The sequence below is a fragment of the Mobula birostris genome, chromosome 7, assembly GCF_030028105.1.
Source record: "Mobula birostris isolate sMobBir1 chromosome 7, sMobBir1.hap1, whole genome shotgun sequence".
Lineage (NCBI taxonomy): Eukaryota > Metazoa > Chordata > Chondrichthyes > Myliobatiformes > Myliobatidae > Mobula > Mobula birostris.
In genome coordinates, this window is record NC_092376.1 from 165,421,671 (window position 1) to 165,446,523 (window position 24,853).

Here is a 24,853-nt window from a genome sequence, read left to right on the forward strand (position 1 = left end):
AAATCCGAAACTTTATAAGGCTTTATAAGTTGGTCAGACTGCACGGAGTATTGTGAGCAGTTTTGAGTCCCTTATCTTAGAAAGGATATGCTGGCATTGGAGAGGGTCCAAGGGAGCTTTATGAGAATGATTCCAGGAAAGAAAAGGTTAATGTGTGAGGAGCATTTAAGGCCATAAGACATAGGAGCAGAATTAGGCCACTCAGCCCATTGGTTCTACTTCACCATTCCATCACGGCCGATTTATTATCCCTCTTAACCCCATTCTCCTGCCTTCTTCCTGTAATTATCAATGCCCTGAATATTCAAGCACCTATCAACGTCCCCTTTAAATATACTCAATGGCTTGTCCTCCAGAGCAATGAGTTCCATAGATTCACCACCCTCTAGCTAAAGAAATTCCTTCTCATCTCTGTTCTAAATGGACGTCTCTCTATTCCAAGGCTGTACCCTCTGGTCCTAGACTCACCTACTATAGGAAACATCCTCTCCACATCCCCTCTATCTAGCCCTTCTAATATACAATAGGTTTTTATGAGACTCCCCCCTCATTCTTCTAAATGTCAGTGAGTACAGGCCCAGAGCCATCAAATGATCCTCATATTTTAACCCTTTCGTTCCCAGAATCATTCTTGTGGACCTCCTCTGGACCCTCAACAAGAATACTTGTTGAGTATTCTTACTTTTTTCTTCTTACTTTTTTTAATTTACGTTATTTTTTGTATTTTTTTTCACGGTAACACGTCGAAGCTGCACCCTCTCTAACATGCTGGTAGAGAGAGTTTTATTTGGGTTTTTAGCGCTGGAAATAGTTACATTCCGACACGTCTCATTAGTGGGGCAGAAGCATGGTCGCATTGTTTATTCCAGGGACCAGCTGGTTGAGTTTATGTTGGTCAGTTTAGCAAGCAGAGCGGCGAACACCCCTACTGAAATCTGGAGGAAAACACACAGAGGATGCAGAGGGGGATCACAAAGGCGAGGAAAGAGGACCGGGTCGAGACAACGGAGACTTATGGAGAAGAGGAGTTCAGTGGGTAATAAAATGGACGAGTTCACAGTGCTAGCCAGGCGTCAGAGAACATTTCGGGAGTGCAGTGTTATGTGTTTTACTGGTATGGGGCTGCACGAGGACATACCCGATCAAATCTTTTCCATGGACGGCTTCCAGACCGTTCGGGCTGACTGGAAGTGTACTGAGAGCGGTAAGTGTAAAGGAGTTGGGGGCTTGCTGTTCTGGTTAACAACGGATGGTGCAATCCGGGTCATATTACGATCGAGGAACGTGTTTGTAGACTGGATATTGAACTTTTTGCTGTTGGACTCCGGCCATATTACACCGAGGTACAACACTGTTCATCACAGGAGGTTGTTCCCGCCTGTGGCCATCGAACTTTGCAGCTCCTCCCGTGGAGGGTCAGACACCCTGAGCCAATAGGCTGGTCCTGGACATTTCCATCTGGCATAGTTTGCATTTTGTTGTTTGATTGTTTGTGGTTTTTGTATTGCTATACTTATGCTCAATTCTTGGTTGGTGCGGCTGTAACGAAACCCAATTTCCCTCGGGATCAATAAAGTATATCTATCTATCTATCTATCCAGTGACAGCACACCTTTTTTCAGATAAGGGGCCCAAAATTACTCGCAAAACTCCAAGTGCAGTCTGACCAATGCCTTATGAAACCTCAGCATCACATCCTTGCTCTTATATTCTAGTCCTCTCAAAATTAATACCAACATTGCATTTGCCTTCCTCACCACAGATCTAACCTGCAAGTTCCCTTTAGGAGATCCTGCACAAGGACTCCCAAGTCCCTTTGCGCTTCTGATTTTTAAATTTTCTCCATTTATAAAATAGTTTATGCCTTTATTCCTTCTATCAAAGTGCTTGACCATACATTTCTGGACAGTGTATTTCATCTGCCACTTCTCCCAATCTGCAGGTCCTTCTGCAGGATCCCTGCTTCCTTAGCACTACCTGTCCCTCCACCTATCTTTGTATCATCTGCAAATTTGACACAAAGCAATCAGTTCTGTTATCCAAATTGTTGACATATAACATTGAAAGAAGTGGCCCCAATACCTTCCCCTGTGGAACACCACCAGTCACTTGCAGCCAACTGGAATAGGCCCCTTTATACCCACTCTTTGTCCCTGCCACTCTGCCAATCTTCTATCCATGCTAGTGCCTTCCCTGTAATACAAGAGCTATTATCTTGTTAAACAGCCTCATGTCAGGCATCTTGTCAAAGTTTTTTTCCGAAAATCCAAGTAAACAACATCCACTGACTCTCCTTTAACTATCCTGCTCGTTATTTCCTCAAAGAATTCCAACGGATTTGTCAGAGAAGATTTCAAGATTTCCCCTTAAGGAAACCGTGCTGACTTTGGCCTACTTTCTCAGGCACCTCCAAGTACCCCAAAACCTCATCCATAATATTGGACTCAAGCATCTTCCCAACCGCTGAAGTCAGGCTAACTTGCCTATAATTTCCTTTCTGCTGCCTCTCTCCTTTCTTAAAGAGTGGAATGACAGTTGCTATTTTCCAGTCCTCCAGAACCATCCTAGGATCTAGTAATATCTGTAAGGTCAATAGCAATGCCTCCACAATCTCTTCAGCTACCTCTTTCAAAATCCTGGAGTGTAGTCCATCTGGGCAAGGTGACTTATTTATCTTCAGACCTTTCAGTTTCTCAAGCACCTTCTCCTTAGTAATAGCATCTACTCTCACTTCTGCCCCATGACACTCTCGAATTTCTGGCACACTGCTAATGTCTTTCACAGTGAAGACTGATGCAAAATGCTCATTAAGTTCATCTTCCATTTCTTTGTCCCCCATTACTACCTCCCTGGCATCATTTTTAGTGGCCCAATACCCAATCACACCTTTCTGTATTTTATAAATACAAAAAAACTCTTGGTATCCTCTTTTATATTATTGTTTGTGGTTTACTTATGGGTTTTTAGTTGCCCTTCTGTTGATTTTTAAAAGCTTCTTAATGCTCCAAGTTCCTAATAAATGTTGATGTATTATATGCCCTCTCTTTTGCTTTTATGCTGTTTTTGACTTCCCTTGTCAGCCGCGGTTGCCTCATCCCCCCCTTAGAATACTTCATCTTTGGGATGTATCACTTTCTGAATTGCCCCAATAACTCTGGCCATTCTTGTTCTGCTGTTACCCCGCTGGTGTCCCCTCCTAATCAGCTTTGGCCAGGTCCTCTCTTGTGCCTCTGTAATTCCCTTCACTCCACTGTAATACTGATGTCTCTGATTTTATCATCTCGCTCTCAAACTGCAAGGTGAATTGTATCGCATTGTGATCACTGCCTCTTAAGCTCTCTCATCAAATCTGATTAATTACACAACAACCAATCCAGAGTAGTCATTCCCCTGCCGGGTTCAACCACAAGCTCTTCTAAAAAAGCAACTTGTAGGCATTCTGCAAATTCTCTCTCTTGGGATCCAGCACCAACCTGATTTTCCCAATCTACCTGCATACTGAAATCCCCATGACTATCATAACATTGCCCTTTGTACATGTCTTTTCTATTTCCTATTGTAATTTATATCCCACATCCTGGCTACAGTTTGAGGGGTGTATATAACTTCCATCAGGCTCTTTTCACTCTTGCAGTTTCTTAACTCTGCCCATAAGGATTCTACATTTTCCTCTCCTCTCTCACCTCTTTTTAAGGATTTGATTTCATTTCTTACTAACATTCACCCACCCCCGCTGACTATCTGCCTGTCCTTTTGATACAAGGAACACCCTTGGATGTTAAGCTCCTAACTATGATCTTCTTTCAGCCATGACTCAATGATGTCCACAATGTCATGCCTGTTAATATCGAACCTCATTACAAGATCATCCATCTTATTCCCTATACTGCATGCATTCAAATATAACACCTTCAGTCCTGTATTCATAACCCTTTTTGATTTTATGAAATGATCTTTGTACCTCTTGCATGGGGCACCATTCATGTCATTCAGCCCATCAAGTCTGCTCTGTCATTCCATCATGGCTGATTTGTTATCCCTCTCAATCCCATTTTCGTGTCTTCTCCCCGTAAACTTTAAACTCCCTACTAATCAAAAACCTAACCACCTCTGCTTTAAATATACCCAATGAATTGGCCTCCACAGCCAACATGAGGCCTTCCATTGCCATGAAGAAAATTAGAATTGAAGAGATTCTGCAGATACTGGAAATCCATACGTAACACGCAAGAGATGCTGGAGGAACTCAGCAGGTCAGTCAGCATCTATGAAAATAAATTAGCAGTTGACATTTTGGGCCTGGACCCTTCATCAGGACTGGAAAGGAAGGGGGAAGATGCCAGAATAAAAAGGTGGGGGGAAGGGGAAGCAGGTCAAGCAAGAAGGTGATAGATAATGCCAGGTGGGTGGGAAAGGTAAAAGGACTGGAGAAGAAGGAATCTGATAGGAGAAGAGAGTGGACTCTGGGAGAAAGGGAAGATGGAAGGACACCAGGGGGTGGTAATAGGTAGATTGGGACAAGGGGTAAGAGGCCATGGTGAAGAATAGAAGAAGATGGAAGGGGAGGAGAAAAGAAAAAAAGAGAATAAGAAAATAATTATCAGGAAGAGAAATCAACGTTCACACCATCAGGTTGGTGGCTACTTGGACGGAATATGAGGTGTTGCTCTCCACACTGAGAGTGTCCTCATCATGGCAGAATAGGAGGGCATGGACCAACACATTGGAACGGAAATAAGGATAGGTATTAAAATGGCTGGCCACCAGGAAGTTCCGCTTTTGGCAGATGTTCTCGACAAAGTGGTCACCTCATGCAGCTTCCCCTACATTGATGAGATCCAACATAAATTTGGGGACCGCTTGTCAAGCACCTCTGCAGCCATTGAGAGGAAGAAGTTGAGGAGGACTGAAGTGGTAACTATCCCTGTAACAGATAGCTGGGAGATCCTTCTGTTATTACCATAATGATATTTGCCTCCTTGGTCACCATTATGGTACCTCTGAGATCCTCCGTTATGTCCACCTCTTTCCAGATGTGGATGATGAAGTGGCAAAGTGGATTGAAAATCTTTTTCTGTCAATGTTTAGAACTTTACCGGGATTACCATTTATATCTTGATATCTACAAATCCCGAAAAATGTTTTCATACCGTCTGATGGTAAGACAGTTAGATTTTCCAGGAAAAATATATCAAGAATTAATTATTTTTCCAATAATTATATTTGTGAATAATTTGACAACTAACTGACCAGTCTAATCAAACAGTTGTTAATCACTCAGTTTTCGAGAACCTAGACTGTAGTAATTCCTAGATCAGGCTGTTGTTTATTGATTATGACTCAGCATTCAATGACATCATTCCCTCAGTATTAATCAGCAAGCTCAAAACCCTGGGCCTCTGTATCTCCCATTGCAACTGGGTCCTTGATTTCTAGTTGGGAGAGCACAGTTAGTGCGGATGAGAATTAATATCTCCTCTGGGCTGACAATCAACAACAGTGCTCCTCAAGCATGTTTGCTTAGCCCACTGTTCCATTCTCTATACACCTATGACTGTGTGGTTAGGCACAGCGCAAACACCATCCATAAATTTGCCGATGACACAATTATTGTTGGCAGAATTTCAGATGGTGATGAGGAGGCATACAGGAGTGAAATAGATCAGCTGGTTGAGTGGTGTCACAACAACCTTGCACTCAATGTCAAGAAGACCAGTTGTGAACTTCCGAAAGGGGAAGTCGAGGAAAAACACAGCAGTTATGGTCAAGATGACAATAAAAAGTGACTTGACTTGATATTAACATCTAATAAAACATGGTTTACCCTAACCATGAAGCTTGAATTTTTGTTACCATTCTGAATAAGCATAAATTATTCATTTTGATAGCAATAACTTCTCACAATTCCGGTGGTACAACTAGTTACTTTGTTCTATGCCATCTAAATCTTTAACCTTAACACTCTTGAGGCACATCAAGTTCTTCATTTCAGCAGATCATTCCCTCACTGGGTTGTTGGCCTTGAGAAGATCGCCCTCCGTCTCTTCTCCTGAACCAGAGCAGACAATTTCAAGACCTTAATCAACCCAAGATCAAATTACTACTTCTAAGATTTCAAAACAAAACAGAACTGGAAATTATCCATCTATTTTTATTGGCTTCTCTATCTTGACAATTGTCCTTGAATGCAAAAACCTAGACTAATTCACCAATGCGAGGCTGAGGAAATAACACATTGACAAGGTGCAAGGTTTAATCAATGCATTTTGTGGATTGTGGACTCTAATTCATGTGTGACGTGTTACTAGTTTCTCTGGTTGCGCCTGTTTTGTAATTTGTTTGGGCCTTTTTGAATTGGGGCGGCCTGCCGCAGCGAACACTGAACAGATCTGAATATGCCTTTTCACTTTGTGTTTTTACTCGTTGTTTTTGTTGTTGTTTGTGTGATCTTTTTTTTGTGTGTGGGGAGAGGGGGTTGATGATTTTTTTCCTTTGAACAGGCTCCATGGTTCTTTGTTCCATGGCTGTCTGTGGGGAAGATGAATCTCAGAGTTTTATACTGCATACATACGTTGTTAATAAATGTACTTTGAATCTTTGGATCAAATCATTAAATTGAGACCTTGAATAGATAGATAGATAGATAGATTGATAGATAGATATACTTTATTGATCCCGAGGGAAATTTGGTTTCATTACAGCCGCGCCAACCAAGAATAGAGCGTAAACATAGCAATACAAAAACCACAAACAATCAAACACCAAAATGCAAACTATGCCAGATGGAAAATAAGTCCAGGACCAGTCTATTGGCTCAGGGTGTCTGACCCTCCACGGGAGGAGCTGCAAGTTCGAAGGCCACAGGCAGGAAAGACCTCCCGTGCTGCCCAGTGTTGTATCTTGGTGGAATATGGCCGAAGTCCAACAGCAAAAAGTTCAATATCTGGTCTGCAAACACATTCCTGGATCGTAATATGACCCGGATTGCACCATCTGTTGTTAACCAGAACAGTAAGCACCCAACTCCTTTACGCTTACCGCTCTCAGTACACTTCGGTCAGCCCGAACGGTCTGGAAGCCGTCCATGGAAAAGTTTTGATCGGGTATGTCCTCGTGCAGCCCCGTACCAGTGAAACACATAACATTGCACTCCCGAGATGTTCTCTGACGCCTGGCTAGCACTGTGAACTCGTCCATTTTATTACCCACCGAACTCCTCTTCTCCATAAGTCTCTGTTGTCTCGACCCGGTCAAGTGCTTTCATAAGTGATTACTTTTAAAAAATAAGGCAATTATTTTGGGAGTTCTGCTCCTTCTTCAACATCACAAAAAGCAAATTATCTGGTGAATCTTAAGTAGTTGTTTTGAGTAAGTATGGGGTATGGAAATTAGTTTCTACGGTTCCAACATTGCAGATGTGACCACATTACAAAAGTATTTTGTTAACTGCAAAGCAGTATGGCATAGCGTGATCAGTTATTTAAATGCAAATATTTTCCTCCTTTCCATCAATGTTTCATTACAGAAAAGAAATTACTTTGAAACATTGAGGATTGATTTAAGATCAGCTGCTAATGAGAACACTGTGCGTGGAGCACAGGAAACCATTTGCATTTATTCTATTTTATATCAACAGCAGTGTAGTACATACCTTTATTGAGACTCACACTGCAGGGTCTATCTGGGGTATTTCTTCTGCTGTCAGATACCTTGCAATTTATTTTCCCACTGCCTCCATTTAATAAAGTCTTTTCCCTCCATAGTGAGTTTGCATTTTCCCAAATTAGATTTATTTCTCCATTGCATTTCTTTAAAATTTGATGTTCAATGTCCCTGAGCCCCATTAATATCAGAGACTGAAATATGGAGGAAATTGTGTCAATATTAATACATTTTCCCTTATGTTTGTTCTCAGGCCCGCCAGTAAATGTCACATGCAACATATTTATCAACAGTTTTGGCTCGATAGCAGAAACTACAATGGTAAGTTATCCCTAAGTCTTCATTTTAACTGATGATGTAAGATTTATTAGACAAATAGTACAAGATAACCTGTTATTTCCTTGGCACCAGTGCTAACTTTAGATTTCAGGTGTATGGGGGCTTTTCAATACTGTCAGCATGAATCATGATGTTTATTCATACCAGAGACAAGGGAAATGAAAGGACACAGATAATCCAGATTTAGATCAAGAGAGGGAATTTGTAGAATGCCCACAAGATGCCCTTTCAGAGCAGCTTGTGGCTGAGTCCACCAGAAGAATTCTGGATTGGGTGTTGCGTAATGAACCAGATTTGATTAGGGGCTTCAAGGTAACAGAAACCTTAGGAGAGAGTGATAAAACGTGGTGGAATTTATCCTGCCATTTAAGAAGGAAAAGTTGAAGTCAGAAGTAGTAGTAATAAAGGGAATTACAGCGGTATGACAGAGGAGCTGGGCAAAGGTGATTGGAAGGGGATACTAGCAGTGATGACAGTAGAACATCAACGGCTGGAGTTTCTGGGGGTAATACAGAAAGCGCAGATACATCCCAAAGATGAAGAAGTATTGTAAAGGGAGGATGGGGCAATGTGATTGACAAAGGAAGTCAAAGATGGCATAAAAGGAAAAGAGAGGGCACATAACAGAGCAAAACTTAGTGGGCATTTAGAGGACTGGGAAGTTTTTAAGAACCGGCAGAAGGCAACTCCAAGTAAGATTCCTTTAATATGTGATTTGCCCTTTAAAAAGGCAGGGCTAGTGGAGCTAATTTCAAGTTACTCTACATGGAGAATGCTGACCACATGGTGTGTTCAGGCCAGAACGCAGAGTTTCAATAAAGTAAAGAGGTGTTTGCGGCTTTTTTTTCCCAAAAGTAACTGAGGATTACAAGACGGTTGCATGTATCAAATACAGTACAATGGCTGTTGGAGGTGTAGAATTAAATGAGAAAATGCTGGAGATGATCAGCAGTTAGAAGAAAATTAAAAATAACATTTTAAGGTTATGATTCTTTCTGGCAGAAATTATCAGAAATAATTTATTTATTGAGATACTGCACAAAATGGGCCCTTCTGGCCCTTCGATCTGTGTCACCCAGCCACCCCGGATTTAACCCAGCCTAATCATGGAACAATTTACAATGACCAATTAACCGATATTTCTTTAGACTGTGTGAGGAAACTGGAGCATCCAGAGAAGAGCTACGCATTCCAGGGGGAGGACATACAGACTCCTTACAGGTGACATCAGAATTGAACTCTGAACTCTGATGCGTCAAGCTGTTACAGCTACGCCTCTGTGGCACCACACTACATAAACTTTTGTTACTGTACAGACCTCTGTTAAATGTTGGACAGTGAGCATTTCCTAATACTGATTATTTGGGAACGCGTTGTGTCCTTGAGCAAGGCACTTAATCACACATTGCTCTGCGACGACACTGATGCCAAGCTGTATGAGTCCTAATGCTCTTCCCTTGGACAACATTGGTGTCGTGGAGAGGTGAGACTTGCAGCATGGGCAACTGCTGGTCTTCCATACAACCTTCCCCAGGCCTGTGCCCTGGAGAGTGAAGACTTTCCAGGCGCAGATCCATGGTCTCACAAGACTAACGGATGATTATTTGGGTTTAAATGAATCGTTACTAAATTGTGAGAATGTGTAGCCATGAGAATAATTCGGTGAACTGCTCTGCGGCTACATTTATGAAGAATAAAAAGGTGAGTTAACAACAAAAGGGAGATTTTGTCCCCACTGCTGTTTCTTGCATCAAGATTTCTCACATCTTAAGTCAAGGAGGATATCGGTCAAAATCTCACATGGTCAGGTCTCCCTCTCATCTGCACTGCCAATAAGTTTCATAAGTTTTGTACAGTTTTGTGTTGTGGACTTGCTGTGTTGGCTCCAGAATGTGGACTAACCCGATCACATTGTTAAGATTGTGTTAGTTCTGAACACAATTGACACATTTCACTGTATGTTTTGATATACAGTACATCTGATAAACAAATGAATCTGGGTCTAAATCTGAATCTGTTAAGTTTTGCAGGACAGAGAAGACAAAAGCACAAGAATTGTTTCATTCTTTCAAGGGATGTGGGTAACTCTAACAATTTGTTAGAATTATCAACATCCTTTGAAAAAATGAAACAAAGTGAACAATTTAAACAACTTTATACTGATCCCTGATTACCCTTGAAATGATACTGCTGCAGTGCTGTTCAGTTCTAAGATTTGGAACCAGCAACAACACTGAAGAAATATTAATATAAGGCATATCATTTGCAGCATGTGGGCACGTGGCCAAGTGGTTAAGGCATTCAACTAGAGATCTGAAGGTCACTGGTTCGAACCCCAGCCGAGGCAGCGTGTTGTGTCCTTGAGCAAGGCACTTAACCACACAGTGCTCTGTGACGACACTGGTGCCAAGCTGTATCGGCCTTGCCCTTCCCTTGGACAACATTGGTGTCGTGGAGAGGGGAGACTTACAGCATGAGCAACTGCCGGTCTTCCATACAACCTTGCCCAGGCCTGCGCCCTGGAGAGTGAAGACTTTCCAGGCACAGATCCGTGGTCTCGCAAGGCTCACGGATGCCTTTATTTATCATTTGCAGCACTAGGCAGGTTTTGAAGGCACTTGCAGAAGAAACCTCATTTGGAGTATTTAGAGTATTATGAGCAGTTTTGGCTACCTTATCTAAGAAAGGATGTGTTGACATTGAGGAGGGTCCAGGGGAGTTTCACAAAAATGATCCCAGGAATGAAAATAGTTAACACACGAGAAATGTTTGATGGATCAGGGGCTGTACTGATTGGAATTTAGAAAAATGAGATGGGGGCGGGGTGGATCTCATTGAAACCTATTGGGCATTGAGGCCTAGGGGAGAGGTTGCAGGAAGTATGGGATACAGAGAGAGATGATGAGAAATAAATTAAGGGAGTTGGGGATGCAGGAATTCACATTAAAAGGGTTGCTGGGCATGGGTGAGAGAGCACAAGTCCGGGTATTTTTAGCGTTTTTAAGGGGTACAGGGGTTTTTTATAGAATATGACGAATAAACAGGAATAGGATACTAGGATGGTCAAAGATGGGAGGGTGAAGTGTAGGTTTGTGTATATATATGTGTGTGTGTATGTGTGTGTGTGTGTGTGCGCGCGTGATTGGGTGAAGGGATTTAGAATGTATGTCTAGTGCACATTCTGGAGCAGGGGGTGGCGGTAATGCACCATTAAGCTGGACGCCAACTGCCGTAAAACAAAATACAGACAGACAGACAGACAGCCTAGAGGAGAGGATGTTTCCAATAGTGGGAGAGTCTGGGTCCAGAGGGAACAGACTTAGAATACAAGTTTCACACACAAAAAGCTGGAGGAACTCAGCAGGCCAGGCAGCATCTATGGAAAAGAGTACAGTCGATCTTTCAGGCTGAAACCCTTCAGCAGAACTGGAATGTCAGTCAACCATTTGCTTTTCCATAGATGCTGCCTGGCCTGCTGAGTTCCTCCAGCATTTTGTGTTGCTTGGATTTCCAGCAGCTGCAGATTTTCTTTTGTTTATGATGTGAATACAAGGTTGTCTCTTTAAAACAGAGATGAAGAGGAATTTCTTCAACTAGAAAGTGGTGAATCTGTGGAATTCATTGTCACAGACAGCTGTGAAGTGTAAATCATTAGGTATATTTAAAGTGGCGGTTGATAGGTTCTTGATTAGTCAGGGTGTCAAAGGTTACAGGAAAAAGGTTGCAGAATGCATTTGAGAGGGATAATTCGTCAGCCATGATGATATGGTAGAGCAGAGTCAATGGACCGAATGGCCTAATTCTTATGTCTTATGGGTTTCAATCAGAGAGTGGTCAGTATGTGGAATGGAATGAGTTGCCAGTAGAGCATACTATTGCAATGTTCAGAAGACATTTGGGCAGTTCCATGGACAGGAAAGGTTTAGAGAGATAGGCAAAGGAGTCTCACGCAGGAAGGCATCTCATTCAGCATGGACAAACCGGGCCGAAGATCTTGTTTCCATGCAGTACAACCTTATAGACGCTAAGCTGTTGCTTTGACAATCCTCCACTCTAGATATTCATTACTGATGCTGCAAAGTGCAGACATGAAACCTGTGTCCTCTAGTTTAGTCTTCCCTAACAGGAGAAAGACTGTGACTCTTCACTTTATCTATGGCCCTCGTGATTTTATCATGAGGCTCCATAAGGTCACCCTTCGTTCTCCTTTGCTCCAGGGAAATCAGTCCTGTTTCTCATAGCTAAAGCTCTCCTTTCCTGTCAACATCTCTGTGAAAATCTTCTGTACCCCCTGTAACTTAATGACACCCTTCCTGCTGTATGGCAACTGGAACAATTCACAATATCCCATGTGCGGACTCACCAACATCCTATACAAACTGGCATGATGTGCTAACACTTGTACTCTTCCTCTGCCTTGCCCAACCCGTGTTGCTAATTTTGCCAACATAGAGATGTCTGAAAATTGTTGTTTAAACCACTTGCTTCCAGAATCAAAGGCTGGGGGTAGCTGAAGGCCAGACAAAAATATAGAACATAGAACACAAAAAACAACAGCATCTCACAGGCCCTTTTGGCCCATGATGTTGTGCCAATGTTTTCACCTACTCTATAATCAGCCTAAACCTTCTCTTCTACATAGCCCTCCATTTTTCTATCATGCATGAGCCTACCTAAGAGTTTCCTAAATGTCCTTTATGTATCGGCTTCTATCACCATCCATGGCAGGTGCATTCCATATTCCCAACACGTTTTTATAAAAATCACCACTGACATCCCACCGCCCAACATACTGTCCTATATATAGCACTTTTGATGAAGGTTCTCTAAAGGGAATTTGAAGCACTTGTTAACTTCTGGTTGCTGTACTCTAACAACTCGACTGATCCAATCTTTCCAGTTCAGGATAACTACAAGCTTAGGAGATATCAATGTGTAAAATCTGCACTCAATGGCCACCGAGTGTATATTTGTAGTTCACTGCTGCTGTAACCCATCCACTTCACGGTTCAATGTGTTGTACATTCAGAGATGCTCTTCTGCATGCCACTATCATAACATCTGGTTATTTGAGTTACTGTCGCTTTCCTGTCAGCTTGAACCACTCTAGCCATTCTCCTGACCTCTCTCATTATCAAGGCATTTTTGTCCACAAAACTGCCGCTCTTTGGATTTTTTTTTTTGATTTTTGCACCATTCTCTGTAAATTCTAGAGACTGTTGTACGTGAAATTCCCAGGAGATCAGCAGTTTCTGAGATACTCAAACCACCCTGTCTGGCACTAACAATCATTCCATAATCAAAGTCACTTAGATCACAGTTGTTCCCCATTCTGATGTTTGGCCTGAGCAACAACTGAACATCTTGACCATATCTGCAGGCTTTTATTTATGGAGTCGCTGCCAAATGATTGGCTGATTAGATTTTTGCATTAATGAGCAGGTATAGATAGATAGATAGAATCTTCATTGATCTCAAAGCAAATTACAGTGTCACAGTAGTATTGCAAGTGCACAGATATAAATATTCGAAGAGAAGTAGAAAGAAAGAAAAGTAAGTTACCACAAACACTCTAACAGGAGGGGCTCACCACTTTCCCAACTATAGGTTGACTTATTATAGAGCCTAATGGCCGAGGGTAAGAATGACCTCATATAGCGCTCTTTGGAGCAGCACAGTTGTCTTCATCTATTACTAAAAGTGCTCCTCTGTTCAGCCAGGGTGGCATGCAGAGGGTGAGAAACATTATTCAGAATTGCCTGGATTTTCTGTACGTCCTTTGTTCTACCACAGCGTCTAGTGTGTCCAGTTTGACTCCTATAACTGATTAGAGCCAAACTTTCTGATCAGTTTATTGAGCCTGTTGGTATCACCCGTGTTGACATCATTACCTCAGCACACCACCGCATAGAAGATTGTACTGGTGACAACAGATGGTAGAACATGTGAAGGAGAGGCCTGCATACTCCAAAGGACCTCAGTTTCCTCAGGAAGTAGAGGCGACTCTGGCCCTTCTTGTACACAGCCTCTGTGTTGGTGCTCCACTCAAGTCTGTCATCTAGGTGCGCCCCCAGGTACTTGTAGTTCCTCATCACATCCATGTCCTCACCATCAGTAGTAACAGGGAGCAGTGCAGGCTCAGTCTTCCTAAAGTTCATCACCATCTCCTTTGTCTTACTAATTTTGAGCTGCAGATGATTCAGCTTGCACCATTTCTCAAAGTCCACGATCAGAGCCCTGTATTCATCCTCCCATCTGTTGTAGCGTGGATGAAATTACCGGAGAGACAGAGTCACTGGTAGATACAAAGCAGCTTCTTTATCCGACACAAAAAAGTACAGCAGGCATCTCGAGACGCTTTCCGCAGAAAGGTCTGCTAGTTAAAATGTGGGCTCGATATTTATATGCTAAGCACAAAGGCAATTGCTACTTAAAAAGTTACAGACAATCCTTCCTTTTGAAGTTACATACAAACATCACACCTTCAGATTTCATCCTTTCCTTCTGATGCCGACATGTCTGTGTTGGTATCCAAAGCCTTTAGTTCAATCCACAATACATTTATTTGGCATCTTACGTGCTAACATAGAAGACAATTAATATTTATAATGTATAGACAAGACTGTCTTCGAAACTACAGCATCAGGCACCAGAAGCATCTGGTATTTACACCTTTTAGGAAGCCCACCACCATCCTCCCATTATACACCCAACTATTGCTGAGTCATCAGAGAATTTCTGCAGATAACATGACTCAGTGTTGTATCTAAAGTCGGAGGTATACAGGGTACATAGGAGTGGAGCCAATACAGTCCCCTGTCCAAAGGGGACTGTACTGGCTCCCACCCTGTTTACCCCCATACAGGTATACTTAATAAAATAGCCACTGAGTGTAGTCTTTTATACAAGCAGAGCATGCATCCTGTGAAGAGTGCAGCAACTGGTTACTTTCATGTCGATGTGTCGTGCCTTTTCCCCTAGATCTTATGGAGCGTGTGTCTACAGTTTCTGGATTGGATAGAGCAACAGAGCTTTTCTGCTTTGCATTTGGTTGATCCTATTATGCAATTAGACAAATGGACGTTGTTTTTGATCTCCATATGTAACAGGAAATTGTAGCCATGAGGGTAGTTTTGGCAGCTGGATGGCAAGCAGTGTATCTGCTTGATGCTCTTGTTCTTAAACCTGCCTGAAGCTGAACACTCTGTAACGAACCTGTGACGAGTCCTCTGAGATCTGTTACTGTTTTCGTCCTTAACCACCAGCTGAGATGAATCTTCAAGGTTTCCAGTCTCATTAATTAAGTTGCTTCTGTATCTTTCGGAAGATGGCACTCAGCCAACAATTTTGGAGTCAAAGTCAATAATCTTGCATCAATTCTATTAACGGTTTGGCTTCAGATTGCCTGACTAATCCTGATTTGTGCATGATTTTATTACCGCACTAAATTCAAACTCTATTTGATGAAAACAGGACAAGTATTTCCCCAACCTTCCTGAGCACAAGTTAGAGGAAATTGATGCTCGGAGCTGCTCAATATATATCGTTTACCAATATCAAATAGCACTGGCAGTATAATCTGTGCATTTCACTTTGAGGCTTGTATTTGTTTTCATTGGAGATGTGGATTCACAGATTGCTCTTGTTTTTAAACTGTGTTCAGAACGTAGAAACATAGAAAACCTACAGCACAATACAGGCCTTTCGGCCCACAAAGCTGTGCCGAACATGTCCTTACCTTTTAACTACCTAGGCTTACCCATCGCCCTCTATTTTCCTGAGCTCCACGTACCCATCCAGGAGCTTCTTAAAAGACCCTATCGTTTCCGCCTCCACCACTGTCGCCGGCAGCCCATTCCACGCACTCACCACTCTCTGTGCAAAAAACTTACCCTGACATCTCCTCTGTGCCTGCTTCCGTGGTACAGAAATGGAAAGAGTGAGCAACTTCAAGTTCCTGGGTGACAACATCTCTAAAGATCTATTCTGGGCCCAACATATCAATGCAGTTACAAAGAAAGCTCGACAGTGGCTATATTTCATCAGGAGTTTGAAGGGATTTTGGCATGTCACCAAAGATGCTCGCGAATTTCCACAGATGCACCATGGAGAGCATTCTATGTGGCTCAATCACCTTCGGGTATGGACGGTGGGGGGCTCTGCACAGGAATGAAATGAGCTGCTGAAAGCTGTGGACTCAGACAGCTCCATCATAGGCACTAGCCTCCCCGGCATCCAGGACATCCTGAAGGAATATTGCCTCAGAAAGGTAGCATCCATCATTAAGGACCCCCATCAACTAGGACATGCCCTCTTCCCATTACCACCAACATGAGGAGGTACAGGAGCCTAAAGGCAATACTCAATGATTCAGAAACATCTTTTTCCTCTCTATCAGATGTCAGAATGGGCATTGAAACCATGAACACTGCCTCACTACTTTTTTGCAGTTCTTATTTAATTTAACTCCTATAAATATTTATCTATATACTTCTGACTGTAAATTACAGTTTTATTATTATGTATTGCAATGTGATGCTGCCAGATAACAACACATTTCACAACAATATGATATATATGGGAACATAATATCTGCTTTTGGGAGCAAACAGACTGTCTAAGTATTGCCCCATTAGTATTGTATGGGCTATACTTCAGCTTTCCTTGAGGTGTGAGAGACAGCAATAGGAAAATGGAGTTTGCTGCCACAATCGTGCATCTAAAAAAACAGCAACTGAGGTGTCATTTTTCTTCTCTAGTACCTTTTAGACTAAATTACCATCCATGTGAACTCAACACATTGAAGCGTAAGCAAATGAATTCTCAGTGGGGAGCAGAATGATACCTGTCAAAAAATACTTGTTTCAAAATTCATCTCAGCTTCAACGCAAAAGCAAGCAAACAGAAATGATACTGACTATACTTGAAATCAAAGTAACATTTATAACAATCTCGTTTTAATAGCTTTCTGCATTTATACAGCAAGACCACCAGTGCTTTTTAAATTACACATTCCTATGCCACAATAATACAAATATCATGCACAGGAGCAAATACTAGAAGATATCACATAACTTGTCCCAAAAGTGAGACCACACTTGGAGTACTGTGAGCAGTTCTGTCCACCCTAACATAGGAAGGATGTCATTAAGCAAGAAAGGGGGGAGAAAGGGCTCTTGAAGATGTTACAATGTTGCTAGGGTTAGAGGGCTTGAGATATACGTTGATGATGGATATGCTGGGACATTTTTTCCCCCTGGAGGCTGAGCGGTGAACTGATGGTGATAAGATGAATGGACAGATGTGCCTATAAGCAGAAAGCACAGAGTTAAGGTGAGAAAGTAAAGATTTAAAAGGAACCTGAGGGGCAACTACTACATCCAGAGAGTGGTGGGTATGTGGAACAAACTACTGGAGAAATCTATAGGAGTGGATACAATTACAACACTTAAAATACATTTAGATAGAAACATGGATAAGGAAAGGCTTAAAGGGATATGGACCAAACACAGGGAAATGGGACAACCTCAGGCAGGCACTTTGGTTGGCATGGCGAAGTTCAGCCAAAAGGCCTGTTTCCTTGCTATAGAACTCTGTGACATTTTTTATTTAGGTTTTAATAGTATTAGCTTTTAACTTATTTTCATTTTGTCAAAGATATTTTAAAAACTATGAAAACTACTTCATAGCTTCAGCTTCACGACCGGCTTTACCGGAGGCACTCTGGTAGAAGGGTATGTTAGCTGGCATTTTCTGCTCGCTGAACCCTCACTATGTCTCACCTTCAGCTCGAGAAGAGCAGAAGAACCTACCTATTCATTTGTACCTGCTATCCACAAGCAATGCCTTACCCACTGTCTCAGCTCAGTGCTTTCGTGGACACCAGTTGACCTGCAGATACTGTGCAGAATAGGCCCTCCAAGCCTCACTGCCCAGCAACCCTCAATTTAACCCTAGCCGAGTCACAGGACAATTTACAATGCCCAATTAAACTACCCACCAGTATGTCTTCATATTGCGGGACAAAACTGGAGGACCCAGAGAAAGCCAATGCAAACTCCTTACCGACAGCAGCAGGAATTGAACCCAGGTCACTGGTACCTTAAAGCATTGTGCTAACTACTACACTACCTTGTCACCCTATTTCTGATATCTTCCGTGTTTATTTTAGATTTCTAGCAACTGCAATATATTTTCTATATTGTATTGCTTTTATTTTTGTTAATTTTGATGATTTCTTTATTTTGCATCAGTGTTGGTTTCTCAGGATACCATTTATTCTAATCTCTATTTCCACTATACAAGGTAGCTTTTTTAAAATTTTAATTTACAGTGGGAAGGCTTATTTTCATTTATCAGGTTTCAACTTTATTCCTGATTACCCTTTTCTACTAACCATAAATAATTAACAAAAAATGTTTTCATTTCTCCTGTAAGAGTTTTCCCATATTCACATTGTAAGTCTTTCAGTTCAAAATCTGTTATGGCTTTTACATGTTTTTTTTATTATTATATAATCTTCTAACCTTTATATCATCCCTGAAAAATTCATGGTCCACCACATCCTTGCATTTTGGGCTGATAAATTTGATTTATAGCACATTTTTTGCTTTTAGGAACAGCTCATTAAATTGTATGAGACAGTGAATGTGAGGTTTTGGTGAAGCTGTATGAAGGTCTAAATTTACATTTAACAAGCCTTCACAGTTCCCAACCAGATGAAAAACTGTTTTATCAGTATATAAGTATTTTTCACAATTTCAAAATACCAGTGATAGGTGCACTACAAATGGTTTATATTATTTTTAATCTGAAATATGAGATAATATACAAATTTGTGCAGTGCCCTTCTCACATCTCTCCACCTTAGCAACTGCAGTACTCTGTAGTACTGTTGGTTTGATGTTTTACAATCTCCCCTCCACAACCGAAGCATGCTTTTGACTTTTGAATGTGTCCTCTCAAAAGGAAATAAGAATACCCATTTTATATGAATGTTAAAGATGAATGTTAAATATGCAAGGCCTGTAGCACAGAATTTTGATTGTTAGGCATAGTGAGTTATAAAATAAAAATACTTTGCTGAGTGTAAACACAGTATTGATGACGTTCCTTTGAACTAGCAAGCTAAACAGATCCAAAGTTACAAAACCACATGCATTTACAGACCTCCAATTTTTCCTCATACAATATGCTTGTATGAAGTTAGTGAGAATATGCAGGTAAACAATAGTGTTTCCTGAAATTATTATTAGCTCATGTTTTGTTGTTACAATCTGCTTTGAAATAACAACATTATTAAGTGTGTTTACTAGTAAAATACAGAATTAAACGACTTCTTTCCTGACCACTTATTGACCCAAAATGCTTTATGGTCAGTTAAGTATTTCAAGATGTAGCCATTCTAGTAATACAGGAAACAGAGCAGCCACGTTTTGTACAACAATCAGCAATCAGATCATGACTAGATAATCTAGAGATGTTCTTAGAGTCATAGAGTTACAGAACACTACAGCGCAGAAACAGGACCTTCACTTAGAAAGTGCTAAACTATTAATCTGCCTAATTCCATCAACCTGCACCCACACCATAGCCCTCTATACCCCTCCCATCGATGTACCTATCCAAACTTCTCCTAAAGGTCGAGATCAAACCCACATCCACCACTTGCACCAGTAGCTTGTTCCACACTCTCACCACCATCTAAGTGAAGAAGTTCCACTCATGTTCCCATTAAACATTTCTCCTTTCACCCTTAACCCATGACCTCTAGTTGTAGTCTCACCCAACATGAGTGGAAAAAGCCTGCTTGTACTCAGCCTATCTATACCCCTCACATTTTGTATACCTCTATTAAATCTTCCCTCAATATTCTATGTTCTAGGGAACAAAGTCCTAACATATTCAACCTTTCCCTATAACTCAGGTCTTGAAGTCCCAGCAACATCCTTGTAAATTTTCAATGCACTCTTTCAATGTTATTTGCTGTATGTAGGTAACCAAAATGGACAAAATACTCCAAGCTATGCCTCACCACAGTCTTATACAATTTCAACATAATATCCCAATGCCTGTACTCAATACATTGATTTATGAAGCCAATGTGCCAAAAGCTTTTTTTTCAACCCTACCTACCTTTGACACCACAGATTATGGATCTGTATTCCCAGATTCCACTGTTCTAGTGCACTCCTCAGTGCCACACCACTCACCATGTAAGGCCTACCCTGGTTTGTCCTCCCAAAGTGCAACACCTCACACTTGCCTGCATTAAATTCTATCTGCCATTTTTCAGCCCATTTTTCCATATGGTTCAGATCCCTCTGCAAGCTACGATAGTCTTCCTTGCTGCCCACTACACCCCCAATCTTGATGTAATCCGCAAATTTGCTGATCCAGTTAACCACATTATCACCCAGATTGTTGATATAAGTGGCAAACAACTATAGACCCAGCATCGTTCCCTACGGCACCTCACCAGGCACAGGCCTCCAGTCAGAGAGGCAACCATCTACTACCACTCTCCAACTTCTCTCACAAAGCCAATGTCTAATCCAGTTTACTACTTCATCTTGAATGCCAAACGACTGAATGTTTTTGATCAAGCTCCAACATGAGACCATGTCAAAGCCTTGCTAAGCTCCATGTAGACAATATCCACTGTCTTGCCTTCATCAACTTTCCTGGTAACTTCCTTGAAAAACTCTATAAGATTGGTTAGACATGACTTACCATGCATGAAGCTATGCTGACTATCTCAAATCAGTCCCTGTCTATCCAAATATTCATATATCCAGTCCCTTAGAATACCTTCCAATGATTTTCCCACTACTGATATCAGCTTCACCGGCCAATAATTTCCTGGCTTATTATTAGAACCTTTCTTAAACAATGGAACAACAGTGGCTATCCTCCAATCCCCCAGTACCTCACCTGTTGCGAAGGGTGATTTACATATCTTTGTTAGGGCCCCTGCAATTTCTGCACTTGTCTCCCACAGGGTCCAAGGGAACACCTTGTCAAGCCCTGCAAGATTTTTTCACCCTAATCTGCCTCAAGGCAACAAACACCTCCTGCTCTGTAATTTGTATAGGGTCCATTGAAACAGCGATTGCAACTGCTCTTTTCAATGTAAGTTGTGCTTCAATTAGGAGCCATTTTTGAATGCTTTCTTGTAAGATTCCACAAACTAAATGATCTCTTAGTGTATCATTACGACCATTTTCAAACTGACAATGCTCAGAAAATCTCTTCAATTCAGCCACATACTCCGAAATGGACTCCCCTTCCTTTTGATTCCGCTTATAAAATCTAATGCATTCTGCAATCAGCAATGGCTTCAGTTCTAAATGTTCCTGCATGACATTGACAATATTAGCAAAGCTCACTTCTGCTGGTTTGGTTGGAGCAGTTAAGCTTCGAAGCAAACTGTATGCTGTTAAACCCAATGCACTCACCAAAAATGGTACTCGTTTCTCATTGGTTATTTCATTTGTTTCAAAATATTGGTGAATTAGCACAGTATACATGAGCCAGTTATCAGTTGTGTAACAAACTCATCAATCTTTTCGATGTAGCCAGCCATTTCTGATTGTTTTTATGATTATTATCACCTGGTACTCACTTTTTATGAATTCTTCCATTTTCTGACATTCTTTTAACTCTATCGTGTCTTCCCTGCCAAAGAGACGTGCTGTGCTGCGCTGCTTTTTCTTTAACTTGACCGCCTATGCACATGCTGGGCTGCGTTTTTTTACTAGCTGTGCTTTTTTTTCAGTTTAAACATCTTGCTGCGTTTCAGCTGGTCAATAGCCATATAGGGTTCATTTTAAAAATACCTCATCACCATCGTTACGTTTTGTAACTTCAAAACATTAAACGAATTCAAAGGAAGACACGGGAATGTGGGTCTAACTTCATGTTTACTTTAAGCGAGATGCGCACGTATCACGTGGCAGTGAGATGACTCATGCAATTCACACACTTATACATATAATCTGTAATCAATTATCTAAAGAACAAAATTGCTAAACCAAACAATATGTTTAAAATATTAGTCAAATACAACTGTAATATTAAATACACAACTACCTCTCTGTGTGTCCTCCCTATCAGCCACTCAATTTTTATTTAATACTTATATCAACGCAGAAGGCTATTCGAGCCATCAGATTTACACTGACTCACCAGGGGAGAAATTCTATTGGTTTCATTTCCCTTTCCCCAGTTCCCTGCAACTAATTTTCTCTCACACTTGCAATAACAATTTTATTCTTTTTTTACCATTAAACTTTACTTAGGAGTAAAGGGATAGACACTAAGCAGTGGGTCTATGGCACATGGGAGGACACTTAAACTCTCGGAAGGAACCAGCGAGGTCACATAGAGAGTGTACAGACAGGGTACAAATAATACTGAAAATCAGAATTAAACACCTGGTCCCTGGAGCTCTGAGGCTGCAGCACTAATGCAGCTTCATCTTTCTCTTCACTGTTCTTCTTCCTTATAGTGCCATAAGATTATGTTCACATACATCACAGGATGCTGGGTTAACATTATATCCTAAAGTCAGTTAACTATTTAAAAAAAACATTCAACTAAAAAGCAGAAGTACTGGAAACACTCAGCAGGTCAGACAGCCTCTGTAAAAAGAATAAAAGAATTAATTTTTCTGTTCTGAAAAAGAACTAATATTTACAGCAGAAATTGATAGATTTACGATTGGTAAGGGTCTCAAAGATTACAGGGAGAAGAGAAGAGAATGGGGTTGAGTGGGATAATAAATCAGGCATGGTGGAACGGCAGAGCAAACTCGATGGGCTGAATGACCTAATTCTGCTTCAGTGTCTTATGGTCTTAAGGTCTAACATTTCAGTTCTGAAACCTTTTGTCAGAACTTTTTCCAGCATTTTGCGATTTATTACAGCCTCTTCCAGTACTATACTGAAATACCAACCTAATTAACTCTGATCTAATGGAACTTGGAACAAAAGGCCTGGAAATGTTTTCACTTCTTTTTAATGATATTAGCATTCTGTGTCATCCTACCATTTTTAAAATGTCCTATAAGGATCCCTGATTGTTGTTATGAGGTAAACAGATTGTCAGATTTTCTGTGTAATGCTGAGTTCTGTTAGTTTCACTGTACACCTTTGGTTTGAGGTATTGGAAGGTCCTGTATCTACCAGCACTTCACCTCACAGCTACACACTTTACAGCCAACCTAATAGGATCATGTCCTCTTGAGAGTGTAGTTGTTTCAAGAGCTTATGTTATAATAATGACGGAAGGAGGAGAGACTGCTCCCAAAAACTCTCAGGGATCTCAATTAGCTGCAAGAAAGTAGAATCTGAATGAAATGTGTTCCGTGTGCAAGGTGGCTGCAGAGGAATTCCTAGTGTAAGAGTTCCATGGACATCCCTGCAAGAAATAACAATAATTTAATCTGCAGAGAAGGATTAAATCCCTATTCCTACTTTGTAAATTCCTGAGAGAAAGGAAAAGCAGGAACTGTGCCCACTCCTTGATAACGATGTTTGAGTGACAACCCTAAAATAGTTATGAGTAGCAAATTTTGATGCATGGAAGAAATCGGAAATATCCTGAGTCTATGAAGGCGAGACTGTTTGTGACCTAGGATCTGTGTATAACTTGTCTGTAAGAGTTTACAGATCCCAGTGAAGAAGGTCCTCATCAAGAACTGTCGAAAAACGATCAATTTGAGTATGAGTTCCTATGTTGATGATTCCTTCTCTCCCATCTTCCGTGTTATTCCCATGAATAAATTATCCAACTCACCTCCATGCAATCTAGCGAGTAATGTACTTGAGTCAGAGCATCATGCAGAATGGAACCAGGCCTTTCTTCCCATCAAATCCACAATAACCTCAAGCGTTCAACACATCCCTTTTTAGTCTTTCTACATTCCCATAAACTTCCCTCTACTCACCTACACAGTAGGGACTATTTACAGTGGCTAATTAGCCTATAAATCTTTGAGATTAGGGAGGAAACTGGGGGACCCATAGGAAACCCATGTAACTGTAGAGAGAATGCACAAACTCCATGCTGACAGCACCAGAGAACATGATTGAACACAGATTACTGGATTTGTGAGGTAATAGTCAGCTAGACCTGTCACTCAGCCGCCCAATGTGTGAAGAAGTCCCCATCCAAAGTTAGGTTTGAGTGCAGAAACGTAGCAGATACATAAAAAGTTCAGTCTTGATTGCAAGAAGGTTGGAGAGAAGGCACAGTGGAAACAGAGTGCTGGAAAGTAGTCCTGCAAAGAATGAATATGGAAATTAAAACTGTTATATAGCACAGTATCAGAGGAAACGGTTAATCTGAACTAGTTATTTTGTGAGTAAACAAGAATTTGTTTTTGAGACCAGTGAGGCAGAAAATCACACTGTGAATGAAAGTTGGAGATTGCACTATTGTTGATGTAAAGTTGGGAATTTGATACTAGTAAAGAACTTCCGGAAAGCCAAGGAATGAATGTTATGCCAGATACTACGAGGCCCAGAAACCAATCAAGTCTTGCTTCATCTTTGGTTAATTCTATTTTCAATTGTTTAGCTCTTGTTAAGGATATTGTGAGGAAGAATTTCTAGGCCATAATTTTATTTATTCATGGGGAGATATTTCTAACTCTTGTGGTTAAAGAGTGATTAAACATTTTAACAGCAATCTGCTCTATCCCTCATAAATACTGACACACCAAACTTCAATAATACATCATTAATTAAGGTTGATCCAAACTGACATTGTAATTAAAAATAAGAGTTGTAATTAATTTTTAGTTAATACATTCTGTACTAAGAGTAACTGAGAACTCAAAGGCTATTAT

General features: G+C 41.0%; 1 protein-coding gene across 1 annotated transcript in view; it reads left to right on the plus strand.

The window, feature by feature from the left end:
- glra1 (glycine receptor, alpha 1) overlaps positions 1-24,853 on the plus strand; it is a 128,162-nt gene that overhangs the window by 45,435 nt on the left and 57,874 nt on the right. Inside the window, exon 3 of the mRNA XM_072264512.1 lies at positions 7,916-7,983. Within this exon, the coding sequence (XP_072120613.1) occupies positions 7,916-7,983 (68 nt within the window). The remainder of the gene's footprint in view (positions 1-7,915; positions 7,984-24,853) is intronic.